General features: G+C 38.2%; 8 protein-coding genes across 8 annotated transcripts; 4 read left to right on the top strand and 4 right to left on the bottom strand.

Annotated features, from left to right (window-relative positions):
* Nucleotides 1-146: 146 nt before the first annotated feature.
* Nucleotides 147-1,629, bottom strand: GCK72_013960 (uncharacterized protein; the record flags this gene model as incomplete). The annotated part of the gene is made up of 3 exons (XM_053730078.1): nucleotides 147-248; nucleotides 292-360; nucleotides 1,474-1,629. 3 exons carry the CDS (start codon nucleotides 1,627-1,629, stop codon nucleotides 147-149), a joined length of 327 nt encoding a protein of 108 aa, XP_053584850.1.
* On the top strand, nucleotides 669-1,985 carry GCK72_013959 (uncharacterized protein; the record flags this gene model as incomplete). The annotated part of the gene is made up of 5 exons (XM_003107683.2): nucleotides 669-906; nucleotides 956-1,204; nucleotides 1,253-1,504; nucleotides 1,551-1,673; nucleotides 1,723-1,985. The coding sequence occupies 5 exons, from the start codon at nucleotides 669-671 to the stop codon at nucleotides 1,983-1,985; spliced, it is 1,125 nt and encodes a 374-aa protein (XP_003107731.2).
* A 153-nt stretch (nucleotides 1,986-2,138) lies between these two features.
* On the bottom strand, nucleotides 2,139-3,216 carry GCK72_013958 (uncharacterized protein; the record flags this gene model as incomplete). Its single annotated transcript, XM_003107702.2, has 4 exons — nucleotides 2,139-2,319; nucleotides 2,369-2,706; nucleotides 2,753-3,094; nucleotides 3,145-3,216. 4 exons carry the CDS (start codon nucleotides 3,214-3,216, stop codon nucleotides 2,139-2,141), a joined length of 933 nt encoding a protein of 310 aa, XP_003107750.2.
* Nucleotides 3,217-3,877: 661 nt separating this feature from the next.
* Nucleotides 3,878-6,571, top strand: GCK72_013957 (uncharacterized protein; the record flags this gene model as incomplete). The annotated part of the gene is made up of 9 exons (XM_053730077.1): nucleotides 3,878-3,993; nucleotides 4,043-4,322; nucleotides 4,405-4,528; nucleotides 4,663-4,832; nucleotides 4,880-5,180; nucleotides 5,235-5,332; nucleotides 5,406-5,769; nucleotides 5,816-6,360; nucleotides 6,407-6,571. The coding sequence occupies 9 exons, from the start codon at nucleotides 3,878-3,880 to the stop codon at nucleotides 6,569-6,571; spliced, it is 2,163 nt and encodes a 720-aa protein (XP_053584849.1).
* Nucleotides 6,572-6,736: 165 nt separating this feature from the next.
* Nucleotides 6,737-7,796, bottom strand: GCK72_013956 (uncharacterized protein; the record flags this gene model as incomplete). Its single annotated transcript, XM_053730076.1, has 5 exons — nucleotides 6,737-6,775; nucleotides 6,827-6,942; nucleotides 6,988-7,067; nucleotides 7,420-7,607; nucleotides 7,653-7,796. 5 exons carry the CDS (start codon nucleotides 7,794-7,796, stop codon nucleotides 6,737-6,739), a joined length of 567 nt encoding a protein of 188 aa, XP_053584848.1.
* An 827-nt stretch (nucleotides 7,797-8,623) lies between these two features.
* Nucleotides 8,624-9,898, top strand: GCK72_013955 (uncharacterized protein; the record flags this gene model as incomplete). Its single annotated transcript, XM_003107668.2, has 5 exons — nucleotides 8,624-8,687; nucleotides 8,732-8,872; nucleotides 9,052-9,221; nucleotides 9,376-9,633; nucleotides 9,680-9,898. The coding sequence occupies 5 exons, from the start codon at nucleotides 8,624-8,626 to the stop codon at nucleotides 9,896-9,898; spliced, it is 852 nt and encodes a 283-aa protein (XP_003107716.2).
* Nucleotides 9,899-10,188: 290 nt separating this feature from the next.
* On the bottom strand, nucleotides 10,189-12,054 carry GCK72_013954 (uncharacterized protein; the record flags this gene model as incomplete). Its single annotated transcript, XM_053730075.1, has 6 exons — nucleotides 10,189-10,467; nucleotides 10,515-10,587; nucleotides 10,636-10,962; nucleotides 11,012-11,643; nucleotides 11,698-11,786; nucleotides 11,832-12,054. 6 exons carry the CDS (start codon nucleotides 12,052-12,054, stop codon nucleotides 10,189-10,191), a joined length of 1,623 nt encoding a protein of 540 aa, XP_053584847.1.
* A 1,570-nt stretch (nucleotides 12,055-13,624) lies between these two features.
* GCK72_013953 (uncharacterized protein) lies at nucleotides 13,625-21,100 on the top strand (the record flags this gene model as incomplete). The annotated part of the gene is made up of 27 exons (XM_053730074.1): nucleotides 13,625-13,687; nucleotides 13,732-14,161; nucleotides 14,263-14,432; nucleotides 14,479-14,671; nucleotides 14,714-14,802; nucleotides 14,902-15,018; nucleotides 15,244-15,339; nucleotides 15,388-15,575; nucleotides 15,623-15,845; nucleotides 15,892-15,978; nucleotides 16,465-16,708; nucleotides 16,767-16,880; nucleotides 16,924-17,205; nucleotides 17,252-17,326; nucleotides 17,379-17,699; nucleotides 17,750-17,863; nucleotides 17,913-18,038; nucleotides 18,085-18,207; nucleotides 18,253-18,381; nucleotides 18,432-18,496; nucleotides 19,814-19,926; nucleotides 20,010-20,277; nucleotides 20,324-20,419; nucleotides 20,469-20,574; nucleotides 20,621-20,748; nucleotides 20,793-20,921; nucleotides 20,969-21,100. 27 exons carry the CDS (start codon nucleotides 13,625-13,627, stop codon nucleotides 21,098-21,100), a joined length of 4,221 nt encoding a protein of 1,406 aa, XP_053584846.1.
* Between the last annotated feature and the right edge of the window lie 7 nt (nucleotides 21,101-21,107).

Raw genomic sequence — 21,107 nt, 5'->3', positions numbered from 1 at the left:
CATTCTCTCTTGTGTTGCGAAAATTCAATGTTTTGACGTCATTTCATTTTAAGAAGAAAAAACAGAAGAAAAAATCTCTACTCAATCTGAATAGACGAACAAATAAAAGATGCAATGATGAATGTTTATTAACGAGAATAAATCGATCATTTATCGAATGAAGCCTTGCGGAAAGTACCGGAAGAAGAGTGAAGTGATGGAGAGCCTCCAGCAAGTTTATGGCTGTAACGGGTACGAGCCATAGTTGGCTGAAATTCAATTGGATCATACGAAGAGATTGAAAGGTCTTACCACAGAGAGAAGGCTCAAAATGAGAGCAAGAATAACAAAGATTTTCATTTCGGATGATAGCCGATTCTCCTAAAAATCAGAAAATCGAATGGTTTTCTCTCCGAATTTTGCCCTTTTTATTACCATCAAACAGCTCATAAAAATGCAGTTCATTTCCATATTGTTACTGTATTTCATTTTATTTCTGATGCATGACATTCTTCGTCATCACTGATCGAGAGGTCACAATTAGATACTATACGAAATGTACCAAATAAGGCGTTTGGTTTACTCAGGCGCCAGCTCTGGCTAATGATTGTTTGTTTGTGACTTCATGATGGGTCACTATAAAATGGGTCACGGATTGGAAATGATTCAAAAAACAACTGTGTTTTGCAATGATTTGCTCTAAAAGCCTTCTTCTCATTTTATCAATTCTGATTGTTTCTACTGAAGCTGGAAGATATCGAAGACAAGGATTACCGACACTCGGAGGATTGGGAGAACTCAATGATCTACTTCCATGCAATGCATTCACAAGATGTAGTGGAAAAGGATTGTGTCTCGGAACTGCAAAACAATCCACATGTATGTGTTTCCTTGGATGGTCTGGAGATTCATGTGATTCAGTTGCAAGTAAGAGAATAGTTCGTATCTAGAACATAATGAAACTTCTCAATTTCAGATCTTATGGATCCATTCAATCTTTTCTCCAACAACAAGAATAACCAATTGTTCCCAAATCTTTTCCCAACTGCCAGTTCTTTAAACTTGTTGAATAATCCATTCGGTTTGGACGATGACGCATTGGAAATGTGTACAGCAAGTGATTGTAACGGGAATGGAGTTTGTGTCGGATCCAAAAAGGCTCCACTGTGTCTTTGTAATCTTGGAAAGACCGGGTTCAAGTGTGAAAGTGAAATTTCCGGACTTTGTGAGTACATCTTAGGATGTAATTGAAAAAAATGAACCTTCTTTTCAGTGAATATTGATCCATCAGCTCCCATTACCTTCTGTTCTCCCAGTGATTGTAATAATAAGGGTCTCTGTTTGGGCACTAAAAACAGTTTTTCGTGTGCTTGTCAAATCGGATACACTGGATCCAGATGTGAAAAGACTCCAGTGACTCTTTGTGACGCCCGTGATTGCAGCTCTAATGGGTTGTGTATTGGATCAAAAGATTCGATGACTTGCGCTTGTTACCTGGGATATTCTGGAGAAAGATGTGAAAAGAGTGAGTTGAATCAGTTCACGGCCCTCTCTAAACACACTGAATTCAGTCACTGGGACAATTTGTGAATCATCCGATTGTAACTCGAATGGAATTTGTATTGGAACGAAGAATTTGAAGTCGTGCATCTGTGCTCCAGGATACTACGGTTCAAGATGTGAATCCAGATTCAGTACGTCTTCGTAATAACCCCATATATGCCTTCAATCTCTAATCTTCAGCTCTTCTCCCTGGAACAGAAGCTCTATTCTGCGAATCCAAAGATTGTAATGGAAATGGAATTTGTCTAGGGAACAAGCTTCTTCCAAGTTGTATTTGTGCTCCAGGATTCACAGGACTTCGTTGTGAACTCGAGCCACTGTGTACTGGGGCTCTTCAGTGCTCTGGAAATGGTTTGTGTGTGGGGTCTTTGAAGTCATACAGCTGCACTTGTAATCTTGGATGGACAGGTCCTAATTGTGCTCAAAGCACACTTCTTGGTTAATCGAACAAAGGTGCTAGATGCTGAAGAAAATATTTGTACATATTGAAAAAGCTTTGAACTAATAAATCAAAATAAATTATTATTTTAAAATTTTGAGTTGTAACAAGAAAAAATGAAAAGCATATACAGATAATAAAATAGCAACAAGCTTAATTATTGCAATTCAAGTTGTGGCCGGATCAGCTTCGCCTTGACCTCATTCGTTGCAGCATATCCAGTTCCTCCTCTTTGCAACTCGATTATATCGTCTTCGGTCATTTGCTCTCCGTTGATTGGATCGACACCATCTCCTTTGATCAACTTTTCAACAACATCGTACTTCACGACTGCTTGCCTATGAGAGGATGAATCGTTTTGAATTATCCTAATAATTATTAACTTACGACTTCTTGAGATACGCACATTTGGTTGTATTCGTCAACTCATCTCTGGTCACTGGACAGACAAACTTCGGTTTCGCAGATGATTCAGTTCCTGGCATTGGAGTGAACTTGACATCCAATAACTCTTTCATTTTAATAGGTTTTCCCGAAACCGGACAAAGAATTTTTGAGCTTGGCTTTTCAAGTTTCGAAGCGGCAGCAGTTGGATTGAGCTCTGGTATCCAGAAACTCGGAAGAGAAGTACTTTTATCTCCTTTCATGTTAGACATTGTTCCTTCCTCACCATGTGCTCTCACTTTTGCCGCAATTTCACTTGAAATCACACCTCCTTGCCGTTTCTAAATATTTCATTTGTAATCAACTCAAAATACAAAAATTACTGACCAATCCTCCTGTTTCATTTCTTGGAGTTGATACTGCTCCAGTCCTACTTGGAGTACTTTCGATTGCCGAGAACTGCGTTCTTTTCGTTAAAACTTCGGCTTGTCCTTCCGCTTGTTTCGCACTTGCTTTTTCCTCGGCTAATTGTTTTTCATATTCCTTGAGCTTCTTAGCATACGCTTTCTTTTGAGCAAGAATGTTTTCGAGGATTGCTTCACGATCGAAAATATAACCAGTTGGGGAAATCACTGGATTTCTGCACGGCTGAAGAGTTAATGAGCAACAGTGGAATTCTTTAATTGAATCAGCACCAAGCCGAGCATGTAAAGTTCCGTATCCGCTTGCCTGAAATATAAATTACACTCACATGAGTTCGTAAATAATATAATATTAACCTTTGCATCTCGCCGACGCTCGTGATATGTGTAGACCGAAGCTGCTGTCGAGTTCTTTCCATGACGAGTCATTCTCCTGGAAAAATTCGATATATTCCAAGTTACCGGAAAAAAACGAATGAGGAATGATTTTTCGTTCAATAATTGATGTATTTACATGAATTTTTCGAAGCTTGTAAGTTTAGTGAAGTGTAAAAAGGCAAAAAAGAAGTGCAACAAAAATAAAAATTATCTAACAGGCCTTATTGTCCTGAATCTCCAAAAATATATAGACCGAACACATCCAGCCTCCCGTAATATTCAATGTTTATAAATCCCCTTTCTTTTCTTTAAATACACGCGCTCGGGATTACGGAGCATCGTTGGCAGTTTTTGTTGAGTGTTCTCTCAAACTCCTCCCTTTTTAGACCATGAGTTCTGCCTGTCAAACAGTGAGAATATGTTATTGACTCCGATAAAAACGAAGAGGAACTGTTCTTCGGACGCATGCAGAAGTTTGTTTACGAATCAATACATCTATTGCCAAACAAAGACCGACAGAAGAGACCTTTCAACTTAACTGGCACCACGCCCGCATCTTTCTCTCTCTCTTCTTCATTGATGACCGACCCGCATCGGTCTCGTCAAAGTTATTTTGCAATTGGTTTCACGAAATTCTTCTTCGTCTCTCACTGATTTGTTCTTGTCACCACTGCCTGCCGCCAACAAACCAACGTTATTTTTTCAGGGTTACATGGCCAAGAACGTCTCTCCAGAAGAGCAGGCCGCTGCACAAGCTGCAGATGAAGAAAAAACCAAAGAAGAATTAGAATGGGCTGAAAAAGGATCATTACTATGTAGAATCAAAAAGTATGTTTTCAAGCTTTGAAAATTCATTTCAAAATAACTGTGTTTTCAGTCAAAAAGTAAAGGAAATGTCTCTGGTGACTATCAAAAGTAAACAATTTCTGAACTATTATTCAAGTTACTGGTTCAATTTCGTACCAAATGCGTTGAAATCAGTTGCACTGTCAGAGTTACTTGAAGTTCGATCTGGTTACCAAACTGATAACTTGCAAAGAGCTTCCAAGAAGTACGAATTCCAAGAGCTAGCACCGGAATCGAGATGTTTTTCTGTCATCTTTTCGCATGCCAAGTTTCTTCATAAGTCTGTTGACTTCTGCGCGGATTCTAGAGAAGTGAGTTTTATCGTCAATTCTTTTCCCGTGAAAACAAAGAATTTGTTCGAAAAGTGACTAAGACTTCCAATTAGTCTTTTAGACCCGCGACAAATGGGTTTCCGTTCTGAATCATCTCATATCAGTCGCTAAACACCAACGAGTTGTTTTCAATGAAACTGCTTGGTTGATAGACAAATTTCAACAAGGAGACACTAACAAAAATGGTGAGAACTTTTTTCGATCCGGAAAATAATAAATTATTCAGGTCTTCTCACATTTGATGAAGTCTGGAATCTGTTAAAACGAATGAATTTACAAATCAGTGAAAGATACGCAAAAGCCATCTTTCGAGAATCAGAACTAGAAAACTCGAGAGACAATAAACTGAACGAAAAAGAATTTCTCAATTTTTTTGAACGACTTACCGATCGTCCTGATCTACGATTTGTGATGACTCAAGCAAGTTCTGATAATGTGGAAACACTGACTGTAGCTGATCTGCAAAGATTTCTGACAGTAGAACAAGGAGTGAGTGAACAGTCGCAAGACTATTATCATAAGTATTAGAATTTCAGTTTGAAAACGTAGATATGAAGAAAGCAGAGCAGATTCTGGACACCTTTGAGCAAACTGTGCAGGATAAACAGAAAGAAAAACTTATGGGACTGATGGGAATGCGAAGACTGATGCAATCAAGATGGGGAAACGTGTTCAAACCAGGAAATGAGAGCATCTTCCAAGATATGGACCAACCGCTGACTCATTACTTCGTTAATTCATCACATAACACCTATTTGACTGGGTTACAAGTAAAAGGAGAAGCAACAGTTGAAGGTTATATTTCTGCGCTGAGAAAAGGAGCGAGATTATTAGAGTGTAAGTCATATCTAGTTTTTTGTTCAAAAACGAGAAATACGTGTGCTTTTTCAGTAGATTTGTTCGATGGTGAGCATGGAGAGCCGGTCATCACACATAAAAGAACTTTTATTGAATCGATTACGTTAAGAAATTCGTTAGAAGCTATCAAGGTGAGAATTAGTCGTAAACGAAAATAATATAAGTCTTACAACCAGCAACTCGGTTAATGCCGGTTTGTTTCAGAGAACCGCGTTCGAAACGTCCCCATATCCTGTGATCTTAACTCTCGAAAATCATGTTGGCTTCGTACAACAAGCTGTGATGGCCGAATTATTCAAAGAAATACTCGGAGATTCTCTCTACATTCCACCCAAAGATTCTCATCGTCACCCATTGCCTTCTCCAAATAAATTGAAAAGAAAGTTTTTACTCCGTGGTAAGAAGATTATTCTCGAAGAGGAGATTGAAGAACCCGATGAGGACGATTCGCCGATTGATAAGGATAAACATCATGTTCATCCACATCCAGTAGCTCCTGAACTCTCAGCATTGATTGGACTTCCATCTGTGAAATTGAGTCACAACATTTATCAAGATGTAAACAAACGTTAGTTTTTAAATCTTCAAAACGAAGCCGAATTCTTAATTTACAGATCCGTTTGATGGTAGTCCATCTCTATCCGAAAACAAAGTGTATACTATGTTTGAAGCTGCAGTTCCCATCTTCACATATACTGCAGAACGCCTCGTCAAAAGTTATCCAAAAGGTCTCCGTCAAGATTCTTCCAACATGCATCCAATCGTTTCTTGGCTCTGTGGAATCCAAAGTGTCGCTATGAACTTCCAAACGGCTGGTGAAGAGCTTGATTTGAATGCTGGCTTGTTCAGAATTAATGGAAATTGTGGATACGTTCTGAAACCTGGATGCCTTCTTGAAGGAATTGATCCGAGAACTATGACAAAACCGAAGCTGAAGCTTGGAATCGGTCTCTTCTCTGCACAATACCTTCCAAAATCCGAACCTGGAAAAGAAATCATCGATCCATATGTCAGTGTTCAAATATTTGGAATTCCAAGAGACGAGACGAAGGCAAAAACAAGAATCATCAAAGACAACGGATTCAATCCAGAATGGAGAGATAACTTCTATTTCACCCTTTGTTGTCCAGAACTTGCTATCATCCGTTTCTGTGTTAAGGTTCTCTAAAAACTTTAATTTTCATTTCTAAAATTCCATCTTTCAGGACTTCGACTCTACATCTTCCAACGATTTTGTCGGAGAATTTTCGATTCCTGTCATGAGTCTTCGAACCGGATATTCTCAAATACAATTGAATACTGGATACCAGCATACTTTAGACCCATCTGCATCTCTCTTTGTTCGAATTGCTATGGAGGAAGAGTATTAATTTCTGTTTTGTTTTGTTTTTTTATAATTGATTCTAAAGTTTACCGAGTTTTTTCCTACAACCTGTGTGTTATTTGATTACTTGTAATATGTTCCTGCCCTATCTTTCGCATAGTTATGTTTTGTGTATAATTTTAAAAAGAAAAGTTTATTGCTTCAGAATCATTCATGAACGCATTTGTTGCAGATGCTCGGCCAGCCATTTCTGTAAGAAGTAACATAAATAGATATTGTCAAATTTTGGAATACAACTAACAATCGGATTATCTGGTCGTTCAACGGCAAGACGAGCTAATCCTTGGCTCAGCTTAGGCCAGACTTCAACCGATAGATAATCTTTCGCATGTTTGAGAATCGCCTTTTCATCAATATCTAAACAAAAAAAGTTTTGAAGTCTTCTTCAAATGTAGTTCTTACATTTTGGGAAGAAGAAAAGAGTGTCATGATAAGCGGCGATGGTAGTCTTGGAAAAGTAGATTCCGTCATTTGAACTCATTCTGAATAACATAGTTTTTAAAGAAAAAACTGTTATGTATTCAATCACGGTATATTCAGTTTTCCTCTGATGTTCTCTCGAACAGATCATCGATTACTGTAACTAGGTTTCAGAGCATTATCGCTGAAAAATTGTTTCAAGATTCTTTGATTTCTTCAGTGTTGGCTGAAGACTGAAATCTCGAAAAACAGAAAATAACATTATTTTTTGTAAACATTTCTACATGTTGACAAAAGTGCTCGAAGTGCTCAGTTGGTGAGTTAACTTAGAATTTGCGATAGCTGTTTTCTATTCTGATCACGTAATCGTATTTTAAAGAATTGCTTCCCACCTACATGTTCTGAGGATCTTACCTGTGTGCGATAACGTTGTGATATCTGGCGACTTCTCTCATTTCTATAAAAGCATTGGCTCGTTGGCACAAGAGAAGCATACATGGGCCATCGCTCAATCTATCCGAAAGTTCCCAAATATCTTGAGACTCTAGATCTGCACTTTTCCATTCCATTACGTCGTCAGCTTTGAAGTGCTTCACGTGTTTCTAGATTCAACATTGTTCACAAATACTCTTAAAAATGCAACTCACTTCTATGATACCAAAGTTTTCCTTTCTGAGATGTTTTAAGACTCCTTCATACTCATAAAAGTAGTTTGGCAGAATGATAACAATTATTCTGTCCACTAAATTAGGATTCTCTAGCTGAGGCTTGGAAATTTCGGAGCGGTACATTCAGAGAATATTGAAAGTGTGAATGGCATATGGCGTGAATTGCTAGAAGAAGTGGTGCGGAAAACATTTGAGTTCACATTCAATTTCCGGTTGCACTTCCTAGTTTGCATCCCTATGGCAACCTATAAATCCTATATCTGGAGGCCAACCGCGGAGCCCAAAGGCGTTCAACTTCTCTATTTAAAGATTTCTTTATAAAATATTAAAATTCAGATTTGGTTATTAATTATATGTTTGTTTTTGTTTTATATCAAAGCTTTCCAGAGTCGCCCATCATCGAGTAAATACCAAACATTGAGCGCGTGACTGCTTCGAATTTTGAAAGCCCGCTAAAATTTCGAATGTTGTTGTTGGCGAGGCGGTCGCGGTGCAGTCGCCATTCTCAGCGTCTCTCCAAACTCTCATGTTGTCTCGTGACGGGCGGCCGCCGCGCCGAAGTGCTTGCCTTTGAACTCTACAACGCAGTTTGTTGGTTGGTTGTCTTGTGGCGTGATTCGTTCATTTTCAAAGTTGACGGGGGCGCTGAAGTTTTATGCTGTCTTCATTCACTTCTGAATTTTCTGATAAGATAATCTGACGTTTCTGAATTGTCTTCAGATTTCTCTAACATAGTTCTCTCTTTGAGTTAGAGGACATCTTTTGCCAGAGTAATGTGCCACACGCTTCTCTTTTTCTTTGCACTCTCTCCGGAGAGATTGTTGTGGGTCTAAACATTTTCTCAGTGTTATTTTTCTGGACTTGTCATTTTATATTTCTTTTTTTCCGTCCGAGCTTGTCTTCGAAATGTTGAGAACCCTGTTAAAATAGTCATTATTTATTTTCAGAAAATGGCCCCACCAACCTTTGCTGATCTCGGAAAGTCCGCCAAGGACCTCTTCAACAAGGGATACAGTGAGTTTCGAGAATAATTTTATATTTGTAAAATTTTTGTTCAGACTTCGGATTCTTGAAGATCGACTCCACCACCAGAGCTGGAGACAACAAGGAGGTTGAGTTCAAGTCTGCCGCATCCCACAATATTGGATCCGGAAAGCTCGGAGGAAACCTTGATGTCAAGTACAAGATTCCACAATACGGTACGTTCAATAATTGGCATTATTTATGATTCTTATCAGTTGTTCGAGAAAACTAGGGCAATATATTTTCGGGTGATGCAATTGTATGTTCACTGGGAAACCTCGTGACAACGCTTGTGATCATTGGTCTCTAACAACAAACTAGATAACAAAAACAAAAAATGATGTATTAATTTAAGGAATCACTTTGACTGAGAAGTGGAACACCGAGAACCAACTTGGAACTGTCATCGAGGTCAATGAGCAATTCGGCCGTGGAGTTAAGGTCACCCTCGACTCTCTCTACGCTCCACATGCAGGAAAGAGAAGCGGAAAAGTGAAGCTCGACTGGGCACTCCCAACTGCCAGAGTGAGTACTCTTCTTCATATATTAGGCGATAAAACTGGCAATTCTCAAATAAAGTTGGACTGGAAACATGATAATTTTAGGGTTCGATTTTGATTACGTAGTATAGTTCTACAGAAAAAAAAGAAGACGACAATAAAAATATATTTTGGTTTAGATCACTGCTGATGTTGGAGTCACCGCCGCCCCAGTGATCAACGCCGCCGGAGTCTTCGCTCGCGACGGATGGCTCATCGGAGCTGCGGCTACTTTCGATTCATCGTCGAACAAGTTGGCCGCTACCTCATTGGCTTTCGGGCATGCTACTCCACAATACACTCTTCACTCCTTTGTGATCAACTCCAACGACTTCGGAGCTTCTCTCTACCACAAGGTTGCTCCAAATGTTGAGATCGGAACTCAACTCGGATGGAAGGTAAACATGAGGCTTAAAATCATTATATACACTTGTTTTGATTCAGGTTGGAGGAAATGGAGCTGATTACGCTCTTGCCACCAAGTACTCCCCAAGCCGCGATCTTGCTATCCGCGCCAAGGTCAACAGCTCTTCCCAGGTTGCCGTTGCCGCCACTCACTCGCTGTCCCCAGCTCTCAAGCTTACTCTCTCAACTCAATTCAACCTCTCTGCCAACGACGCTCACAAGTTCGGACTTGGACTCGAATTCGACCCATCCAACTAGATTTGCACATTTCATTTTTTCTTTAGCTTCCCAAACTCTTTATAGTCTTCAACTCTTGAGTTTTCCATTGTCCATTTGAGTTCTCTAATTTTCGAATACAAGTAATCTAATGCGCTATTCTTCATCTGCTAAACATTTTACAAACATAAATTATTGAGTTTCATCAATCAGGCTAAAATAGGAAACAATTGATATGTACAAAATAATTCATGGGTTCTCGTGGAAAGAAGAGAGAATAACCGTTTTCTGTATTGGAATGGGAAAGTGACATGGATGAATGAGTTACAGAATTACACGTTTTCATCGTTAGGTAGGGGTGTGTATGGAGGATCAATAGGATTATTACGCCAGGATAAATGCAAGTTGGTGGAAGATGGACGACGTGAACCAATTCGTGATCCGATTCTCGAATTTCCTTCTGATCTTGCTTGTGTCAAGAACAGCTCTTTCGATGCTTCCGACATTGTAAATGATGGTCTTCTACTGGTAGCTGCCGATTTCAATAACTCGATTTCTCCTTTGATTTCCGCCTTGTAATCGTGACGAGCATCTGCTTTGTCTAGTTTTTTCTACAATTAAGAAACATTTAATAAATAGGAACACTATTTGGACCAACCTGTAACAGATGCTGCACTACTGAAGCAGCATAAGCATCTCCCAAAACATTAACAGCAGTTCGAACTCTGTCTCTGAAACCAAGATTAATTTTAAAAACATTTTTCGCTGTTAGAACTTACAAAAGCCAATCAACAGTAAACAACATGGACACGTCTCGTACTGGTAAACCGACTGTATTCAAAATGAGAAGGATAGAAACAAGACCAGCTGGGACTGATCCTAATCCGATCGAAGCAATTGTTGCAGTTATACTAACAGTAAGAACTTCAGCTAGAGAGAGTTGAACGTTGTTGAGTTGAGCAATGAAGATTACAGCAACAGCTTCGTACAAAGCATTTCCATCCATATTGATAGTTGAACCGAGAGGAAGAACGAATCGAGAAATACGACGATCTACTCCGCAGTGATCTTCAAGACATTGCATTGACATTGGTAACGTGGCTCCTCTGAAAACAAATTACTGAGGTTCGTCATTGTTTCTCAATTCGGACTTACCCTGATGCAGTTCCAAAAGCAGTGACAACTGCCTGAATCATTCCTTTAAAAATTGGAAGAGGATTCTCCCTTGTGATGAAAAAGTACATCAATGGAACAGTGATAATTGTATGAAGAACCAATCCAGCACAGACAGTGAATACATATAAAGCGAGTACAGAAGCAATATCAGAGATATCATCCAATTCCAACAAGTTTCCACAAATAAGACAAGTGATTCCAAGTGGAGCAAACCACATCAAAGTGACAACCCATCTCATTATCACTGCATCCAAAATGACAAAAAAGTCGACAACTATTCTGGCACGCTCTCCCAATTGAGAGATTACAATTCCGAAACCAGTACAGAAGACTATTATTCCGAGAATATTCATTCCTTTTGTCATTCCAATTGATCTTTTCACTATTATATTGGTCCCATTTTTTGATGCTATCTTCGGACGTATCGCCACGTATGTCGTTTGCATTCTCTCAAACGTTGCTTGAATTATATTCTCCGGAAACATATTTCTGACGAGATCAAGGAATGTGTCTAATGGGGAAACATTTCCCTCAGATGGTGCTTCTGCTATCTCTGTTCCTTTAATTGAAGGATCTCCTGGATGGATTACCGTAACCAGGAAGATACCAAGCTACAAATTAGATATTGAATACAAAAATACTGTATTTCGTTCGTTTTTACTTACCAAAGTGGCTAAAATAGCTGTAGACAGGTAATACAGCACTGTAGATGCACCCATTTGTCCCGATTCCTTGGCGTCCATTTGAGCTAGAGCTGAAAACGAAAAATTCGATTTCATGTTGAAAAGAAAGTACTCACCAGAGATTAAAGAAGAGAAAATGAGAGGTAGAATCATCATTTTGAGAACTTGCATGAATATTTCTCCGGGAAAATTAATAAGTTGAAGTGTTTCTTGTGAAAGATTCAATGGACGAAGACCAAATCCCAAAACAACACCCAGAAATACGGAGAACATTGTCATGACAAGCAGTGTGTTCTCTCGACAAAACTGTACAACCTCATCTCGACGCCTTGACTTCATCTCTTCTTCTCCAGCTGAAAATTGATAGATTTCGATATTTAATTGAATGAAGCAACAGAAAATAATTGATTTCAAGAAAAAGGTGAATGAAGAGAAAGGAAGATTGGTTGGTTACGTGAGCATGTTTACAGGCGTGATTAGACAAAAGATTATGAGAAGGGAGGAACACACGGAAGCAGGTTATCGGGGTAAGAGAAGGGAGCAACCGGAAAGGTGACGATGTATGAAAACGAATGAACATTTGACCCAAGTAGTTTGGAATCTTAAAAATTCAGAGAACACCAATCAGTTGAAATTCATGAATAGCCGGTTCAAAATTGTTTCGATTTCTTAGTGCTTAGTTGAACTGATACTTCAAAAGACTACTCCCTAACCTGTCTGAAACTATCCAGTGATAATCTTGTATCCTTCAAATCTTACTTTTAAATAAAACCAAAAGAGACTAAAAAGAAATGTTCATGAAAACATGATACACCGGAACTCAATGGTATACTTGTGTCAACTGTTGATGTCGATTCTCCACTGCATATTTTTAATTTTATGCTGATTCCACTTGCGTCATTTCGCACTATTCCGTCACAACTTCAAATCAGCTTATTTATTCGTTCGGTACTCTGTATTTCGTTACTCTCTTCTTTGGCCTTCAGACGAGATTCAAGGGAAAAATCAGATATAGTCGGAGATTCCATTCATCTAGAATATAAGTTATGTAGAATTAAAATGATTCTTCGAGTAGCTAGAGGGCTTCAGAATTTTGATACAATTCTCGAAGACAACCTGTATTCTACATTTGCTTCTTTTTATTATTTGTGTATCACATATCTGCAGAAAGGAATACAAGATAGTGGTGGGAACCCAAGGGGTTCACTTCCATTAAACAATTTATTTTATGTGGAACCTGAAGGTAAGTCTCTCCGAATGTTCCTGATTTCTGCTGACTCTTACTATTTTATTTCTGAAATAATTTCCAGTATCTAGGCGTTGTTGCTGTTCTCCAACTCCTCTGGACTAGGAATTCCCTTTTTCCCTCTCTTATTTGTTCTGTTTCCCACACAAAAAGTGACAAATCTGTGACTTGCAGTTGATGTTGGCAATAATTTCACACCTTTTCCCTTCAAAAGAGCCATCAAAAAATCATACTTTTTCTGCAGTCTTTCCCTTATGTTGACCCAATTCTTGAAGTACGTCAACCACTCAATACCTGACAAAAGTCAAGATCAAAAAATGTGTCTATGAAAAGGAGAAACATCACCATCATGCAACAGTAAAATAAAAAGAAAACGCATTAAAAATTTTAATGTCTCCATTGATAATGTCCCAATAATTACTCGGAGTCGGTGTGCCAGCATTATCATTCTTACCCTTCATTTTATATTTTACTACCGAATTCCGGCATTTCTCGTTCTCGATCTTCAGTTTAAACACGGAAACGGATCAAAATGAAAATTCAAAAATGGGGAAAACATGTTAGTTGATTTCATCTCATTCTCTAAAATACCGTATCCATAATTTTCAGATCCATTATTTTTGTACTGTAACTCTCTACATTATTTTCATACTCTGTGTATTCATGAACTTCTATGTGCTTTTAAGTCGTGAAGATACTATCTACTATCTCAGAATTTATCATTTGGTATGTTTCTTTTTTGATCTACAATTGTCATTTCCGGTATTCAGATTGTTGCTCTTTTGATGTTCTGTTGTGGAATCATCCAAATTGAGTTTTTGTATCGAACAAGAAAACTTCCAAAACTAGATGAACCTCACGAAATACCTGATCCAGCTCTTATCGGAGCAATTGCATTGACTCTCGGTATCATGTTGGGATATTTATACTTCATTGTGTTCGATTACGCATTTTCGAGTTGTGACAAACTAGTGGACGCTTTGTATCCATCTGAGTTATTTATTGAAGCAATTTATGATATTTTGATGGCAACTTTCTCCGGATTATCTCTAATTTACGTCCTCCACAGAAGATTTTATGGAGCCATCAGTTCAAATTTGGATAAAGTTGGAAGACTCTTTATCAACATCACGTTTGCAGTTGTTTGGATGAAAGTTGTCATTTACAAAGGATATTTGAGTCATCAAGTAAGTTTGTTTGGTATGTCTTTGTTTAAAGTGAATCTCAGGAGTTGTGCCAAAGAAAAGAATTAGAAGGGTACTGGTGTCCAGTTATCAAACGACATTACGAGTGTAATCCAGCTTCGGAGCTTCATGGAACCCAGAAAATGTGGTATTATATTAACAAGGGACTTCTGTCATCTTCAATAATTTCTTGTGCTTCTGAATTCTTCCCAATCCTTCTTGTAACTCATTGGTTAGCATGTGGAGGAGCAGAAGAGAGAGCAGAAGATATAGAGAAAAGAATGAAGGTTGGCTTTCGGTTGCTTAGACTAATCTTGACCTTGAAAACTCCAGAGAAAAGAAGGCGTTCGTGGAATGCTCCGTGAATTCATGAAAGATGTCTCTCGAGTCTACGTGGAACATCCTGCTCTCGAAAATAAGCCACTGATTGTCAGCAAGTATCTTGTCGCTTTCTTTGTTCTTATCTCTCCAATCGTCATGATTATGTCCGCACTCAAATGGCTTTTTTATTTTTACTACACTATAGGTAAATGATCTTGAACTTTAAAAATGATTCAGGTCTTTTCAGATTTTGATGAATTGGTGGATGAGCATTATATGACCAATGATTACATCAATTTGGCTGCAAATGTTTGCCAAGTGTTTTTCTTCGGAGCGGTGAGTAAAAACAAGAGAATGAAACCCCGGAATCGAAAAAAATCGTGTTTCTGGTTAAATTTTTTCTTAGAATAAGTTTCTAAGTTGATGCGATTTCAGCTCTATGCCTTCTCGAGAACAATTCCAAACGAACGTCTCGATGCTCATCACAAAGCACATGCAAGAGGAGATATTTCAATTCTATTCGGCTGCTGTGTCGTTCTTCTCATCAAGCTGGTAAGTGTTCAAAATTTTTCAAGCATCCCTATTCGTATTCCTGAATTCCGTTATCATTCCGGTTCGGAGAGCAACTTTATAGGTGTGATTTTTTGGATTCTGTTGACAGTCAAGACACAGTTTTTTATTGGATCATTTCAATAGATAACAGGAACCATCCTTTGTTTCTGAACTTTAGCAAATGTGTGTGAAATGGAAGAGAAAACGAAATGAAATATGTTGCAGATCTTGCAATCTGTGGAAATTGAATATCAGAGAGTTGATGGATTCATAATATGGTCAGATGCAGTCATTCAGAATGTTGATTTAGTTATGGTTCAAGTGAGTCACACTCAACTCAATTCGTAAAAAGGAATGAACTTTTTACAGTTAACACAATGGCTACAGTACTTTGCAGTTCGAAGACTGCTTGCACTCTCAGACAAAGATTGTATTGCAACTAAAAGATTTTTGCCTCTGGCATGTCTCGCGGGCCTTCTTCTTGCTTGGATTCACTTTGGAGTCACTTTTTTCCAAACATCACTTATCAAATATCAACTCACTGACGAAAAATTCCCGTACGTTTTCTAAGAAAACACTTTTCAATAACACGAAAGGTTTTCAGATTCTCAAGCACCACTCTCATCTGCATGATATTCACTCAAACACTGTTCCCTGCTGATTATCTCTTCGCATTTACTGTCTCCGGATGTTATCTGGAATTCCTTCAAAGATACTTGAATATGGGTTATTTCCAACTAGGAGAACCAAGAGTGAATATAACCCATGGACACGGACACGGACATGGTCATGGCCATAGCTCGACAGATCATGAAGAACTCCACGGAGTGAGTTCCCGAATTTTTTTCTCATAATAATCTATTAATTTTTTAGGAAGAGGACCACAAAAGTAAAGTAGCATCTATGTTGTATGCAGCGAGTGTGCTCCATAGGAAACGATTCGAAGAACGAGGCAATAGCGTAAGTGGTTTATGAAGGTTTATTTGCTGGAATGTAGATTTCAGACATCGTCATCAGAAGTTTCACCACGCAGTACAGTATCCTCGAAGGAAGATTGATACCATAATAAATAAAACGATCTCATGTATATTGAAACCCAGCTTCGCCCATGAACTAGTACCGTTGAATTTTGTTGTTTGATAAACTTTTTCCCAAAAAATTCTATTAGAACAAGAAGAATCAGAAACAAAGAGGAAATAAGACGGCTTCTGTGTCTTCTTTAGTATCAATAATTCATGAGGAAATTCGATCTGAATCTCGAATTTCGAAAAAGAAAAGAGTTTTGAAACGATTTCTGAATAGAGAAAGAAGGTTCAGTTGACAGAATAATGTTTCTATTGCTGCTGTTTGTTCCAGTTGTTTTCTCTCAGGTAAAATAGCATTTTTATATTAAAACAAAAACGAAAGTCAACAAAAAAGTAAAAGTTTTGGGTTTTAAAATTCCAGACGGACACTCCATATGATTGCGGTGCTCATGGATATTGTTATCCTGCGAACCGAACAACTGCCACAACTTGTTCAGGATGCACCTGTTCTGATCAATCAACTCAAACCTCCGACACTGTTTGCACCGGTCCGACGAGTTGCTCTCCGAGTCCGTGCACAATTTCTAATCAGCAATGCAATATTGTTGACGACATTCCGACATGTACATGTGCTGCTGGGTATACAGGAACTGACTGCACGATGTGTTAGTGGTCTATTTTGGAGTTTTTATGTCTACGATCTGATGAAATTCTATTTTATAGTGACAAGTGACCCGTGCTCTCCACAGACTTGCTTACAAAATGGAGTTTGCTCTTCGTCCGGAGGAACTTACACATGTGCGTGTGCAACTGGATTCTACGGAGAACAATGTCAATGTATGATTCATTTAGAACGATCCCTTCTCAATAAAACTTTTAGACTCTGGTGATCCTTGTGCTGGGTACTGTTCAAATGGAGGCACTTGTGAGCTAATATTCAGTGAGACTACTCCATATTGCCAATGTCCATTCGATTATTATGGTGACACGTGTCAAACCGCCCGTAGTGTTCAGACGTCGTATGTTGGTTGTTATGATGACTCGTCTGCTACTTTCACGGACTATTATGTCTACTCTGCTACCATTACAAAAGGAAATGATTGTAGAGATGCTTTAGTTGCTTATCGGGAAGCTAATCCCACCTCAAATTATGCGTATTCAAGTTGGTCTTCTCATAAAGATTGAGAGAATGGAATTACCTTTTTCAGCAATGAGTGGAACGAAAGGAGAGTGTCTCTTCTCTACAACAAATACTCTCACTGATCCTCCTCAAGCCGGATTACGTAAACCATTCCATAAAACAAGTTAATTCAACTCAATCAATATAAATTTCAGTCGGTGGTCTCCTTGCTGCTCTTCTTGCCACGTGCTCATATTCTGATATGAATTCTGGATCTGCTTCTGTCTACTCGTTAAATGATGTCTGCACACCTGGCCCGTGCGGAGATGCTGCAGGAAATGGAAAATGTATTCAAACGTCTGCAGCCGCCTATACTTGTTTATGTAATCCGCTTAAAACCGGGTCAACATGCCAAAGTGATGCCACGTTGACTCCATGTGCATCTGTGGATTGTGGAGTTGGAACATGTGGAATAACCGATGATCAAATTGGAAGTTATTGTCTTTGTACAAGTACTAATCAAACTGTTCCTTGTGGTATGTTCATGAGACACTGTAGCCTTATATATTGATATTTCTTACTCCAGTCGGAGACCCTTGCACTTCGAAGCCTTGTCTCTACGGTGGAACATGTACTGACTTGGGAAATGGTAGCTATTCTTGTGCCTGCTTGAATCTCTATATGGATACAAACTGTGAAAGTGAGAACTTCCAAAAAAAGAGAGATGTTGAGGTTTACATGAATTACAGCTTTCAATTCTTGTTACATCAACAAATGTGAGAATGGAGGGACTTGTATTCCCACCTATGATCTACTAGATTCCACTTTTACATGTCAATGCACACCTGATTGGAAGGGAACTCTTTGTGAAGAAGGTTTTCAAGAACAGTATCAAATGATTGGAGATCATATTGTTTTCAGAAAGATTTTATTGTGATGAAACTCCGTGTCAAAATGGTGGAGAATGTGAAGATATCATCGGGCCTCCGAATAGTTACAATTGTACTTGTACTCCTCAATGGACTGGGACCAACTGTACAATTGGTAGCTCGTTTGAAAATATAATTTTATTTTTAAATAACTTTTCAGATGTGGATGAATGTGCCGAAGACACAACTCTCTGCAAAACAAAAGATCCAGATGCTACTTGTGTGAATACAAATGGAAGTTATTACTGTGTTTGTGGTCCCAATATGTTTGGAAAGTCATGTCTGTTCAGTACGTTTACGGAAATTTTCCAACGTCGAGATCTTGAAATCGTTTTCCAGATAAGATAATTTATCAAATTCTGAATGCAACCTATGGAAACTTGGGGCCGGATGAGCTTGATGAAGTAAGGTTGCCATTTCAGATTGATCTATTAGGCTGATGCATAAGTTTCTTTCTTTTTTGGGTAATTTTTGGTATGAAATTTCTAGAAGACTAATAGTTCACATAATGAGAAATATAGTTGGTCAGTACCTTTAACTCATTGTGATTTTACCTGCGACTTGAGGTCCGTCAACTGCTTAATCTCAGCCGTAGACACGTCAAAACACTTGAGGAACCCTTTTTTGGTACCATTCTTGGTCTCCATTTTTTTCCTAGAAAATGTTGACGAGAGTGGGTAAACTTATTAGAATTAAAACAAACAAAAAGATGCATGTTTAAAAATATGATAAAAACCTTTGATCTAAGCAACGCTAGTTCAATGCCCGTCTCTGAAGAAAGGTGAGGAACAGAAATTTAGGGATGTGCGAGTGTTTTCGATTTTTCTTCATCGCTAGATATGAAAATTGGTAGAAATGTTTATTATTGAGTAGAGTAGACATTGACATTTCTAAATTTATTTTGTTTCGGATATTCACATCATTTTTCTTTTTTCGCAAGAAGCCTGAAATCAACATCATCAAAATCACGTGATTTTTGAATTTGATGAAGCCTTCTGCTCGTACCTTTGAAGCAATCCATTAGATCTTTTGCACAATTACAGAGCAATGTATCTACTGTTAATTACTTGTAACAAAATAATTCAGACTTGTTTGTAAGCGTTGAGAAGAGACCTAGACTCCACCCAGGTCTAGTACACAAAATTTCTGAGAAGCGCAAAAATCATAGCAAACACATCACCCAAATTGTATCACTTAATATGATGACTTGGCCATAAACTTTTTATGGCATAACTTACTTATGTTATCCTCTACCTTTCACAAATAGTTTGGTATAAATGCTGTCTCAAATTTTTCTGTAATCTGTGTGAACCCAGCCGAACCATGATTTCTTGTTGCTGTCGAGCGTCTGATCATAACTTTTTTATTTTCAACATTCCGATGAAAAACTAAAGTGTGATAACAAGATAAAGTTTTGTTCTATAAATTGCATTTAAATTTTTATGAAGATCTCTGCATTTTGATATCGATGAGACTAGAATCAAAAAACTTACCAGAATACACATTTGGTTGGCGACCGAAAAAGTCATCGTTTTCACGAGCGGACTGTCGATGCACTAACTTGAAACATTATGTGTTAGCCACTAAAGAGGTCATTAGAATGCAAAAAAGTTTGGGTTGAGAAACAATCTCTCCGCTAAGAGACCGAGGACCAAAGTCACACCTTCAAAAAAGAAAGAAACTTATGCATCAACCTAATAAATCTAATTTCAATGTTCCAGATGGCACAAGAGCTTACAAATGATCCAACATTAGTCCGTGACATAATTCCATTTCTTATCGGAGGATACAGTTTGGAAACAAGAACTGCTTTGTCTTGGACTGCGGAAGATATGTTTTTATGGGTTGCATACGAACAACAGCTGATTGATTTAAAGTTTGTAAGATTCAAAACACACTTGAAACTATTTATTTCAGCTCAAACTTTGTGATGTGGAATGACAAAGTGCTGGGAAACTGTTTCACATTCAATCACATGAACTCTTCTTTCCAATATAAAGCAAGAGAATCTGGGTATTCTGGAGGACTCGAAATGCAAATGAATGTGAAACAATCAGAGTATCTTCCGTGGACAGAAACAGCTGCTGTAATGGTTTTCACGTCGACAAAGGAAGAAGTTGTGACTTCAGAATCTGTTAGAATCAATACTGCTCCACATTTTGAATCGAGGATAGCTATAAATAGGGTTAATCAAAAGATAATACGACTTCCTGACCCAGTAACAATTTCAGAAAGACTACTATCGTCTGGGTGGAAGATATGGGAAGTGCGTGAAGGCAATCAAAGAAGTCAAATCGTATTATTACGATGGGGATTACACTACGGATGTGAGAGAAAAAGAGACGAATTAGAGAAGTATTCAATGAGTTTTTATAGGGATGCCTCAGATCATGTTATCAAGATGTCGTCAGTGAGAGTTGCCAATGTATGGATCCGAGATATCCCATGCCTTCTGATGGAATCTCTTGCAATATATCTCAGAGTTTTTTCACCACCCATTCCAAATTTCATCCCTACTTTGTTTCCAGAGAATTGTATCGATGCACTCGTTGACTCTAAAGGAGATCCATCCACCTGGCCACAGTGTTCTTGTCCATTGCCTTGTTCACAGACCGTTTACACTTCGAAACTTTCCAGATTACCATATGTAAATAAGGTCAGTTTTCTTTTTAGTATTTAAATTGAAACAAAAAAGTTCAGATTGTGGATTGTGAGAATTCATCCGTAAACAAAACTTCTTGTTATGAGAAGTACTTCGATTCGGTCATTTTGAGAATTGCTCTCCCGAAACTTGATTACATGATTTACAGTGAAACTCCGGCTATGGATGTTAGTTATTATTCAAGTATTCTGATGAATCAATCAATATTTTCCAGCTAACCAAGTTCATGTCTTATCTCGGAGGAATTCTGAGTATTTTGATTGGAGTCTCCATCGTCTCTTTCGTCGAACTTTTCTTCTTATTCGTCCAACTAATTGTCATTCTTTTATTCAATAAGAGACTATAATTAATAT

Source organism: Caenorhabditis remanei, chromosome IV (assembly GCF_010183535.1).
Source record: "Caenorhabditis remanei strain PX506 chromosome IV, whole genome shotgun sequence".
Taxonomy (NCBI): Eukaryota; Metazoa; Nematoda; class Chromadorea; order Rhabditida; family Rhabditidae; genus Caenorhabditis; species Caenorhabditis remanei.
Note: the sequence above shows the minus strand (reverse complement) of the source record. Positions and strands in the feature narration are given on the sequence as shown.